Genomic DNA, 12489 nt, shown 5'->3' on the forward strand with positions numbered 1-12489 from the left:
GTCCCTTCCCTCCCCTCCCTTTCTTGTTACTGACCTCTTTAGTCAATAGAAATTGATCAGAGGCCAGACAAGAAGTCAAACAAGGCTTTACTGGGGCCCCTGCTGCAGTAGGGGGTAGCAAGAACAAGCAACAGGTTCCCTTGCTCACTTACTCCCCGCGGGAGTTCCTCATAGGGGAGTGAGGGTACAGGCGGGCCCAGGGGTCAGGCTGAAGGGGTGGCTTAGGTGGTTTGCCCACCCTTTAAGTGTTGCAGTTTGCAGGGGGCATGCACAGGACCGTGCTTTTGCTCCTGACCCTTAAGAAGTGGCAGTTGGTGTTTGCTGTTTTTGTATCTGGTTGTCCACAATTTACTCCTACTACACATGCGTGCAGTTTTTTGGTTTTTTTAAATCCCTTATAGTGTCTTGCCTGGAGCATCCCAGGGACGGGGGAGCCTGGTGGGCTGCCGTCTGTGGGGTCGCACGGTCGGACACGACTGAAGCGACTCAGCAGCAGCAGCGGCAGCATAGTGTCTGTATTTTGCTGTCCGAGGAGACGTTTGTCCAGGTGCAAGAACTGCAGCAAAAGGCCCCAGCCTGTCTCATCCTCCCTATCACATCTCACACTTACAGGAGCCACTCGTGTGGTCACCGAGCCCCCAGGCCCCCTGCCACTCTCCCCGCAGGAGTGCTCGAGGGAGGAGCATGGCAGTCCTCCCAACGCCGGCTCTGTGGGCATTGTCCCGTGACGCCCTTGGCCTGCCCTGAAGGGCGCCCACAGCACGGCCGAGCAGCGCCACCCGCACCTGATCTCTGGGTCCATCTCACCCCGTGCCTTCCCCAGCATGGTGTTTCATGCAGGATGTGAGCTTGTCCTGGATGAAGCAACAGGTGAAGTGACACCTGTCGGCCCCCTGAGCACACGTACCTGTGTGATTTTCTCTCTGCTCCCCTTAACAGCCCCACAGGTGTCCCCGTGGGGAGCGGGCCGGCTCCCGGGAGATCATGGTGCTTGTCATCAAGATGCCAGGTGACAGCAACAATACAGGGCATAAATGTTGCTGCTCTTGTCCGAACGTAAGGTTCCCCAAGCGACGTCTGCCTTCCAAGGGCTCGGGGTGCGTGGTGCGCAGACCGGGAGAAGCCATGGCCAAGGGGTGTGGTCAGGCAGGTGTCGCCAGAGGGCAGGAGAAGAAGCCGAGTCAGCATATGTGAGCGCCTGCTGCGTGCGTGCGTGCGAGCATGCACGTCTAAGTGAGGTCTGCCTGTGTTCCGTGGCTTCACACACACTCCTGTGTGACTGCACTCAGCCCCTTGCGGGGCTGGCATTCCCATCCCTGCTGTAAGATGAGCTCACTCGCCCAGGCCGCCCACTGGGGATCCAGGCCCCCCTCCGCTGCTCACCCCACCAGAGCACCCCATGCAGCCCACCCTAGACTCGCCAAGTCTGTCGTGTCAGCTCCCCAGACACCTAGTCTGTGCCAGCTCCCAGCACAGCCTCTCCACTCAGGGTCCCTCCTCCTGATCTCCGCCTCCCTGTACCAGGTGTCCCCTCCCTGCTCCCGTCACCCTCAGGGTCAAGCCCAGACTTGACAATGCGGCCTGAGCAGCCTTCCCTCCAGCCTATCTCCTCCCACCCACACTCTTGTGCCTCTGTGCCTGCCCCCGCAGGCTGGACCTGGCTGCATCCTGCAGGGTCCCAGGGCTCAGGTCAGCTGGCACTTCTCCTGAGACACCACCCACATCAGCTCCCCTCGGGCTCTGCACCTCCCTCCGCCCACCTGCAGGAACCCCCCCCCCCCCCCCAGCCCCGGGTGCACCAGCTGTAACTGGCTGGTGCTTCTGTCTTCACACACCCGGCAGGTGCGGAGCATGGCTGCCAAGGAGCAGGGATCTCGCGTTTTGGAGGGAGGGAGGGGGCGTTGGCCACAAAGGAACCTGGGTAGAAAGATGCCACTTAGCCGGGAAGAAGCTGTGCTGAGGCCAGCAGCTGTCTGCCTGCAGGAGCCTGGAAGGGGACACGGCCACTTTGTTCTGGGGCGCTGAGTGCTTGAGCATCTGAGGCAAGGGGTCGGGCGAGCTCAGCGGTGGGCGTGGGAGCTGCCCCGAAGAGCTCGGCAGCCCCACTGCCTCTGCTGCCGTCTTGAGGGTGTGATGGGCTTCAGGGCGCGGAGGGGAGCGTCACCACCTCCAGCCTCAGCCTGAACAGACCCTGGCTCGTGGCAGGTGATTTTCCTGAGTCCTGGTGGATTTCAGCAGCAGACTGTTTCTTTGCCCTGCTCCCCATCAGTTAGGATCCAAGGGAATCAGCGTGACGTGTACTACGATTTCCTGCATTTGTTGTTACCTACATCGTTTTTTTCAAACCAGTTTCAACCAAAACTTTGCTTCCGCTTTTCCAAGTTCTGGGCGTTTCTGTGCAGCTCCCATGTCTATGAGGATGTGTTGCTCTCGTGGCCCCTGAGAGACTCAGGTGATCACGGTCCAGGCCTGTGCCTGGTGGAGCCCAGACCTGCCTCTGGGGACGCCCTGGCCCCCACCCCTGTGACCCGTGGGAGCCAGGAAAGCCCAGCAGCTCCAGTGTTTCTGGCTGGTCCCAGCTGCGCAGATCTGGGGAGAGGTGCTCCCAGGACGCTCTGTCCACCCAGGGGAGGTGTATGGTTCTTCCAATCAAGTTTCTCTGTGCTCAGACTCACAGAGGAAGGGGTGCCGGCTGGGCGCCGGGGCAGTGGGGCTCAGGGGACCTGTCAAGGGGCCCTGGGGCTCTGCGGGCCTGTGTTCACAGGAGGAAGCCGCCCGCACACAGGACAGTGACGGGTGAGCTCTCTGGGGGTGTGGGGGCCCTGAGAGCTCGTGGGGAGTCGGGGAGGCTGTGTATGTGTGTTTTTCTCTCTCCTTCACACACCCACACACATACCGCACTCATGCCATATCCACCACCACACACACTATACTGCCACCAGACACACACAGCATGCCCCTACACACACACACCCTGCACCCACACATGCCACATCCCCACTACATGCACACACCACACACATACACCACACACACAGCATGCCCCTACACACACACGCCCTGCACCCGCACATGCCACATCCCCACTACATACACACCCCAGACACACACACCATACCCCACACACACACACACTGCACCCGCACATGCTACATCCCACTACATGCACACATCACGCACACACACCATACACACACACCATACCCCTACTACACACACACACCCTGCACCCGCACATGCTACATCCCCACTACATGCACACACCACACACACCCCAGACACACACACCATACCCCCCACACACACACACCCTGCACCCGCACATGCCACATCCCCACCTCACATGCACACATCATGCACACACACCATACTCCCCCCCCACACACACACTGCACGTTGCACCCACACATGCCACATCCCCACCACACACACACACTCGCTCACTCTCCTCATTCACTCTGAGGATACTTACCGAGCACCTCCTATGTGCCAGGCACGGGCCCGGTGCTGGGGACGCAGCATGCCAAGCCCTGCCCTTGTGGTGCCTACCGTCCAGCGGGGCTGTTCTGAGGAAGCTCCTTGTCGGGACAAAGAATACCTATCCCGAGGCCGCCCCACCTCCCCAACCTCCTTCCCTTCATGTTCCAAGAGGAGGCAGAGCTACGGGGGAGAGAATTTCCAGAGGCATCCAGGGTCAAGCTAAGGCGTGGAGATCAGGTCCACCCACCTGACTGTGAGAGGCCTGCGGAGCGGGTGTCAGGATGGCCACCCAGGGCCGCATCAGCAGAGAGTGTCCCAGCCCACCCAGCGGCAAACCAGCCACAGTCTTACTTTAGCCTAGTACCATCTGCACGGTTATTTATTTAATATTATATTTTTAACAGACTTAGCTTAGCAGATGTTTATTTTTTTATGAAATGAGAAAGCCATTGGTGTCTGTGAAGAGGTCCCCGTCTGTGTATCTGTCAAGCCTAAAATGATCTCCTGTGGGTTGTGTGTGTGTCCTAGGCTGGGGGAGATGCCACAGTCTTAGCAGTGAGGCTGGAGGTGGTGGGTACATATTGAATGGAAAAGCCAAGCTCTCTATCTGCCCTCCAGAGCACGGGGCCAGGCTGTGGGTAGGACAAGGGGCATTGCCTGAGGAAGGCCCCCCATCCTCTGCTGGAGCCTCCAGGTGGTCGATGAAGGACCATTGCCCCATTCTTTAAGGAGGCTGATTTATCGCCGGAAGCTGTGGAGTGATGTGCCTTTGGAAGGTAATAGATAACCAGTCAGGGAATCCAAGGTTATCATTCTGCCTAGTGGTTCTCTAGAGAGCGCAGAAGTCACTGGTTGTCACCGGGGCCTTAAGATGGAATTTTCTCCTGTGATGCTGTTGAGTATCGGTGATTTAACGGCAGACTGGCAGCAGCCGCAATCCCACCCCCTCCCACCCTCGCCACGTTGAGAAGATTGAAATGTTTCCGATTGAAATGTTGTCTGTTTACAGCCCATATTTCCTCTGAGCTGTATATTTTATCGTCATATTGACACTAATTTGAATCGGATGTCACCTCCGTTCTGACGCCCGTTCTTTATGCTGCCTGCAGATCCGGGGAGGTTTCAGAAACCAATTACATTGATCACACCACAGAGAGGCAGAGGTGATGGAGGAACTGATAGAGGCCTCATTTGGGCGGAGAGTCTGTGCCCAGCCTGCCAACAGGAGGGAGACCAGGGGCAGGGTGCTGAGTGCAGGCTCAGGCTGAATGCTGTGTCCAGGTCATCTGGTAGACCTGCAGAAACAGTCTCATGACGCAAGTGTTAGGAAGTCACTTTCCAGGTGAGGAACCTCAGGCCCAGAGCCCTAAATTTCTTTTATCTCTATCACAGATCTAGGAAATACCCTCAATCTCACACCTCTGGCTCCAAAACCTTGGTGCTTTTTACTCCCCAACAAGAGGGTTTGTGGACAGCTAAGTATGGGGCTGCAGTCCATGGGGTCGCCAAGAGTCGGACATGACTGAGCGACTTCACTTTCAAATGTGGGGCAGGTTAAGGTCCTCACGCTAGATTTCCTTAGAGCATCTTCTCAGTGAATCCAGAAGTGATCTGAGTGAGGGGCTGGGCCATGCAGGAGTGCTCCCTGAGCAGTGGGGAGAAGGGTTCGGGAGCCCTCACACTAGGCTGCATGTGACCCCGTGGACTGTAGCCTGCCGGGCTCCTCTGTCCGTGGGATTTTCCAGGCGAGAATACTGGAATGGGTTGCCGTTTCTTCCTCCAGGGGATCTTCCCAGTGCAGGGATTGAACCTGCTTCTCCTGCATTGGCAGGCGGCTTCTTTACCACGGAGCCACCTGGGAAGCCCCTGACCCAAGGCTAGATGTCCCCAGGGAAGGTGCGTCCCAGCCCCGGGCTGCAGACAGAGGAGGCTCCTGGGGTGTCGGGCCAGGACAGTGTCTGCCCTGCCTGGGTCCTATGGAGCCAGACTCGTTGCATCCCTCCTTCTGTGCTCAGCCCAGGTTCCGGGTCCACAGAAGGCCCACTCAGAGCTGTATGCGATAGCTGCTCAGTAGCCTTTAGTGCTGTTGGTCCATCTTCTAGGTGAGGAAACAGCCCAGAGAGGTCCAGCGACTCACCAAAGACACCCAGCTCAGAGCCTGTAGACAGGGTCAGAAACTGGGTCTTCCTAGGCCCAGGGTCTGTGTTTACATCTCCTGCTGATCCCAGCTGCCCAGGAAAGGCCACACTCCCCCTCTCACCCCTGCAAGCACTCCTGGGTTACCTGGGCTCACCCTGCTTAGGTGGTATCTGTCGAATCCTGCCTGGAGCTGCAGATACCATTGTGTCCTCTCGCTGGGATTCTGAGATCCAGGAGACGAGGCCAAGCATCCTTGCTTGCAGCCTCCACGGTGTCCAGGCCTGTGCTGGGCAAGCTGCTGCACAAGGGTCTGCTGGGTGATTGAACCAACACACAAATGAGCAAAAGAAACGACTAATGGATTAAATGTGCTCCAGATGCAGGGGATGACAGGAGTGGGTAGCATCTGGCGTTCGCCCAGGTGAGAGCAAGCAGGTGGCTGGTCACCCAGTGGCTGTTGGCTATCAGAACAGGGCATCCACAGATGAATGGACGTGACGACTCCACCAATCCCAGTCATAAATCACAGGAGAAGCCACGGGAAATGAGTGCCAGGCTTTTCTTTCTATTTAGTAATTTATCAAGGGAAGAGGCACATTAATAAACATATTTCCCTTGAGGGGTGGGAATAACAGAGATGAATATCACTGTCAGATTTGGCCTGTTTCCTCTTGTTGGAGGCACTCATGAGGGTGGGAATCCAAATATTAGTAGCAAAATCCTTTTTTTAACATATTACAAAGATGTGTGTATTTCTTAATTTGTGTGATATTACATCTCACCCCGCTCATGTCTTTTCCCATTTGCCACCCAGTTCATAAGTAATAGAAGTCTTTCGAAAGATTCACTTTTACATCTTGCTTAGAGTTTCCTTTAAAATGATCTTGAATAAGGAATGAGCCCAGTAAATAAGAATTAAGAAGCTTAGAGGATGCCCAGATGGACGGATGAGTGTTTAGGGACGGATGTCCTCTTGTGTGGCCCAGTCATTTCTCTCTAGGTCTGCTGTCTCTTTTTTATTTTAAGGCTGCCCAGGGATGCAGGATCTTAGTTCCCCAACCAGGGATCAAACCCGTGCAGGGAAAGCACGGAGTCCTAACCACTGGCCCACCATGGAATTCCCTAGATTTGCTGTACTTTATTCCATTATGAGCTCTAAGCTCACCCTGCTTACCAAAAGAGTCCTCCTTGCCCCTAAAGAAGCCATATTAATTCAGTTTTATTTTGGAAGATCTACTGGGTTTGAGGCACTGTCCATGGTGCTGTCCCTGAGTCATCAGGGCAAACCTGCTGCTCTGAACCCATTGTACAGATGGGCATAGAGAGGCTCGAGAAGCTAGTCATACACCCAGGACAGCACTATGCGTCAGTCTGTCTGTGTGCCCTCAGTGCTGTGAGGGGGTGTGTCTCCACCTAGGGCCCCCGAGCCCATGAGGGCTGTCCCTGGCTATCTGCCCTCACCTCCTGGGCAAAGGCAGTGCGGTGGTGGTTCTGGTGTCCTGCTTTTCAATCATTCTGTACTTCCCCTGGCTGTGAGACCTTGGGCAAACTTCTCGTCTTGTCCTTTGTAAAACGAGGCTCATAATAGCCCCTTCCCTATGGGACAGTTGTGAAGAGTAAACTGCTTTATACTTTAAAATGCTTAGGTCACAGACACCCTCGGGCACTCAGTAAATACTGACGTCGAACAGTTCTCCCTCGACACACCAGGCCTCTGCCCCATGCCCAGTGTTTAGCATCTCCACGGAGCTAACCACAGAGCCAGCTGATCCCAGTGTCGGGATTAAGTGGTGAGCAGGGAGCCCTTGTCCCTGATTCATGTACGCAGGAGGAGCAGAAGCAACCAGATATACACAAAAGGGTTCAAACCCCCTCAGAAGGGACTGGGGCGCCCTGAGATCATCCGGGACAGGGCGGAGGGCAGCCCAACTCCAGGAGGTCAGCGACGTTTTCTTGGGGAAGGTGATGACCCAGCTGAGGACAGAGCACTGCAAAGGAAGCAGAAGGTGCAAAGGCCCTGTGCCGGGGACAGGAGGCGGCTGGCGAGGCAGGCGGGCGGGGGCGCCCCCAGGGCCACTGTGGAAGCCACAGTGAGGACTTGTGCCTTTTCCCTAACAGCAGCGGGAGCTCCGGAAAGGCGTGCGCAGACACAGGCACGTGATCTGGTTTGGCCGCAGTGAGGAATGTGGATCGGGTGGCAGTCAGCTAAGGGCCCCACGATGCCTTAGGCAAATGGTGGGCTGGACCGGTGGAAGTCAAGAGAAACGGGTGGAGGTCTTCAGTGGAGACTCGGCTGTGAGGGAGATGAGGAGGGGTCGTCAGGCCGACTCCCACTCCCCAACTCTGCTGCTCTATGGGTGGTGGATGCCCACAAGGCCCAGCCCTGCAGGAGGGGGGCTGTGTGGGCTGAACTAGGGCAGCCGCCCTTCAGATGCGGGAGGCCAGGTGGGCAACTGCTGTCAGAAAGTTCACTGTCGAAGCTGCTTAAAGTGGGGAATGGAAAGCAGTTTGTGGTGAGATCTTGCTGGCCTCGCCCCTGCCCACCTCTCTGAAGGTGAACACTGAGGACCCAGAAAAGCCACGCATCAGGGCTCCTCTGGACCTGGGTCCGAATCCTGCCCTTGAGCAAGTCTCTAACCTCCCCAAACCTCAGTTTCTTATTTGCACAGCTGGGTTTGCATCTTGGGCGACAGTTCACTTCAGTCACTCAGTTGTGTCTGACTCTTTGCCACCCCATGGACTGCAGCCCTTCCCTGTCCATCACCAACTCCCGGGGGACACTCTTGGGAGACAGTGAAAGTAAAGTCGCTCAGTCGGGTCCGACTCTTTGTGACCCTGTGGACTGTAGCCTACCAGGCTTCTTTGTCCATGGGGTTTTCTAGGCAAGAGTACTGGAGTGGGCTGCCATTTCCTTCTCCGGGGGATCTTCCCAACCCAGGGATTGAACCCAGATTTCCTGCATTGCAGACAGACGCTTTACCGTCTGATCCACCGGGGCAGCCGGGGGGACAATGCTAACTGTTAATTGCAACAATGGGTCTGAACGTCCTAAGTAGTGTCCATTGCTGGGTTGTACGTCACACCGAAATCCAGAAGCGGGCATTTATCCAAACACCACACCAAAGGGATACACACTGTCTCTGGTTGCTGACGGGCCAGGATGTGCCTGTTCTTGATCCAGAATGATTGTTCAGACGGGTGCAGCACAGCCCAGGCTCCATCAGGCTGACCTTGTGTTCCTGGGATCCTTCCCACCACAAGAGAAAGAGGGTGACACGGTCTGAGTGTGTCACCAGCTGGCCTGGGTGCCAGCCGTGCTTCCTGGCTCCTCTGTGAGGCCGTGTCCCCCACAGCATCTATGGAGCACCTTCTGCGTACCCTCCATAGCCGTGCTTCCTAAAAGATATACACGTCCCAGTTCTCAGAACCCAACAGAATGCACAGACAAAAACAAAGATGTAAAAAAACAAAAAAAAAACAAAGATATGCTACCAGTGCTTCATCCTTCTGGTTGAAAACGAAGTCTACAATTTCATGCACGCTGCAACTGGGGGGTATTTCAGAGTGCCCAGGCCATCTCAGCATCTGTCATCCCATGGCAGCCTGGTGACCCCAGTGCTGAAAGGGGTCCCATTTTATACTAAGGACATGGAGGAACATTCCAGTCTTGCACAGCTTAACTGTTTGCCCCAAGCCATTCTGCTGACTTGTACAGACATACACACAGGGTACCAGCCCTCACCCCACCCCAGGCCGTTGGTCTTGGGCCCAGCATCCTTCCTTCATCCATAAGGGAGACAGTTAAGAAAGAAAGTCCCAGGGTCCCCTTGCAGCTGGAGGATTCCGTGGCCACCTCTACCTTCTCCACAGCCTCAGAGAGGTGTTTCTCCTCGGGACCCAACAGTAAAGGGATTTCGCAGATTTGCCCACCAAGGGTAGGGGTTTGAGGGGAGCCAGGCATGGTCGGCCCCAGGGCGGGAGGCAGTGGGGCAGGGGCTCACTTGGTGGCTGTGGGCTTTCTCGGGGGCCAGCTGGTCCTGGGGATGGGCGTTCAGAGGGTCACAGGGTTCTCTCCTGCCCCCGGTGCTCCTGCAGTGCTGGTGGTGTGGCACGCTGATACGCTGACCCTGCGGCCAGGACGGCCTGTGTCTCCCTGGAGCAGGGATCTCCAGGGTCTGAGCAGGCTCAGGCGTGGGAGTGGGCTGGGCCGGGCCATGTGCGTCAGAGGCTGGGTTTCAGCAGCCGCCGCACTTGTTCACAGGCAACCCCTCCAGCCCCAGTGAGGCTGAAAGCCACTGGAGGGAAGGGGGTGGGCAGGGGTATAGCATGCCCGTGCCAGGCGCGCCTCACCCATCACCTGATCCTCTTCAGCACAGCCGTGGAGCCTACCCTTTCCAGAGAGGGAGGGGGCCCGGCCAGGGTCGGGAGAAGTTGGAAACCTTGGCAGGTGGGTCGTTGTCCAGTGACTGTCATTTCTCGGCCTCTGTATGTCCAGAGGGGAGAACAGAACCCTGAACGGCCGAGGAGAGGCTGTGAGCAGGAGCCTGCGGGAATAGGGAGCCCTGCTGGGGGCAGGCCCTCCCCGCCCCCCACAGCCGCGTGTGTATGTGCGGGAGGGGAGAGAGTGCTCACGGGCAGTCAGATAGCCCGTAGATGTGTGTGCGCCTGTGTTATCATACAGCTGGTCATGCTGGATGAAGGAAGCTGGAGGAGAAAGATACTTTCATTTATGTAGTAGACAAATGCGCAAAACAGGCAGCTCTAAGGCGACTGTGAGAAGCCGGGAAGGTGGCTGCCCGCCCCTGGGGAGGGTCGGGAAGCGGCAGAGCGGCTGCTGGGCCCTGCCTCTTGGCCTGATGCTGGCTCCTCAGGCGGGCTCCGTTGTGGAGAGGCCCCAGGCAGCTCACCTACGGTTTGTACCTGGCTGTCGTGCCCGTAAGCGCTGCCGCACGCAGTCCCGGCCTCTGCGTGTCTAACAGGGCAGGCTCGGACACAGCTGCTCGGCCCACCAGCTGTGGACAGGTCCGTCCTGCAGGTGAGCAGATTGGGAGGCGCATGCCCCGGCGCCCCCGGCTGGACAGGGGCAGCGCTGCAGTGCCCGTCGGACCCGTCCACTTCCCCCCAGCCCCCTGTCCCAGCCCCCCCGGCGCGCGCCATCATGCTGAGGCGGCTCGGCTTGGACGTTCCACAGTGTCGCGTCCCCCCAGCCCCGTCCCCCTGTCCCAGTCCCGTCCCCCTGTCCCAGTCCCGTCCCCCTGTCCCAGCCCCCGGCGTGCTCCATCATTCTGAGGCGGCTCGGCTTGGACGTTCCACAGTGTCGCGTCCCCCCAGCCCCGTCCCCCTGTCCCAGCCCCGTCCCCCTGCCCCAGCCCCCGGCGCGCTCCATCATGCTGAGGCGGCTCGGCTTGGACGTTCCACAGTATCGCGTCCCCCCAGCCCCGTCCCCCTGTCCCAGTCCCATCCCCCTGTCCCAGCCCCGTCCCCCTGTCCCAGCCCCCGGCGCGCTCCATCATGCTGAGGCGGCTCGGCTTGGACGTTCCACAGTGTCGCGTCCCCCCAGCCCCGTCCCCCTGTCCCAGCCCCGTCCCCCTGTCCCAGGCCCCGGTGCGCTCCATCATGCTGATGCGGCTTGGCTTGGATGTTCCACAGTATCGCGTTTCTCCAGCCCCCGGGTGACGCCCCGCCTGAGCCGCAAGCGGGCGCTGTCCATCTCCCCGCTCTCAGACGCCAGCCTCGACCTCCAGCGCATGATCCGGACCTCGCCCAACTCGCTGGTGGCCTACATCAACAACTCCCGCAGCAGCTCGGCCGCCAGCGGCTCCTACGGACACCTGTCAGCCGGCGCCCTCAGGTGAGCCCGAGCCGGGGCCGGGGATGGGAGCCGGGCAGGGACCCGGAGGGGAGGGCCTGCACAGGCCGTCCCAGGAGAAAGACGCGGCTTGGACTGCTTTTCAGTTTGTTCAGGTGTAGTTGGTTTACAGTGTTGTGTCAGTGGCTGCTACACGCAGAATGATTCAGTTAAACACATACTCTTTTTCACATTCTTTTCCACGATGTTTCATCCCAGATACTGAATACAGTTCCCTGTGCTGTCCAGTGGCACCTCACTGTTTACAGGACTTGCTGGATTTGTAAGTCAGCCGACTCGCGACTAGTCCACGAATTCCAAACCAGCAGGGCTGACGTTGAAATGTGCCAACATTTGGGTACATCTTCATGAGCCTGTTTTTCACCCACCAAACAATTTCTGATGTGATTAGTTACCCTAACCGAGCCTGTTATGAAAGCTTCCATCATAAAGTCAGAGGCGACTTCCTGATACTTCGGTGGGTGTCACCGACCAGCACTGGGGCTGCTGGAAGTACGATACTGACTTAGCTCTCACGTGTCTGGGCTGGCAGAAGCCCCCCTCCTGGGTCACAGCATGGCACACCCAGACCTCCTCAACACTGCCCACCCTGTCCCCTCTGGGCAGCCCTCGGCTGTTCAGAGAACTCAGACCCGAGCCAACCTGACTGAAGCCCACATCCTTCCCATGGCCCTCCAGAAAGAGGGCAGGGGGGCAGATAGGAATGTCAGGAGAGCTCAGCCCAAGGACCAGGATGAGGCAGGATAACAATGCATCTGTTATCTTTTGGTGCATGACAGAACAAACAAACAGAAACCAAAAAAACACTTTGGTAGCAGTTTCAAACAACAATAAATATTTACCACCTTGCAGCGTTTCTGACGGTTAGGAGTTTGAGACTGGCTTAGCCTCAGGTCTCAGGAGGTTGCAGTCAAGATGTCGGCCAGTGAGACTCACCTGCGTCTGGGCATCTGTTTCCAGGATGGCTCGCCCTTGCGGCTGTTGACTCAAGCTTGAGTTCC

The 12489-nt window shown here is 57.5% G+C and overlaps 1 protein-coding gene across 1 annotated transcript in view; it reads left to right on the plus strand.

Moving 5' to 3' along the window:
• GLI2 (GLI family zinc finger 2) overlaps positions 1-12489 on the plus strand; it is a 71087-nt gene that overhangs the window by 36632 nt on the left and 21966 nt on the right. The window contains exon 4 of the mRNA XM_020894702.2: positions 11269-11470. Within this exon, the coding sequence (XP_020750361.2) occupies positions 11269-11470 (202 nt within the window). The remainder of the gene's footprint in view (positions 1-11268; positions 11471-12489) is intronic.

This window comes from Odocoileus virginianus, chromosome 13 (genome assembly GCF_023699985.2).
Source record: "Odocoileus virginianus isolate 20LAN1187 ecotype Illinois chromosome 13, Ovbor_1.2, whole genome shotgun sequence".
Classification (NCBI taxonomy): domain Eukaryota; kingdom Metazoa; phylum Chordata; class Mammalia; order Artiodactyla; family Cervidae; genus Odocoileus; species Odocoileus virginianus.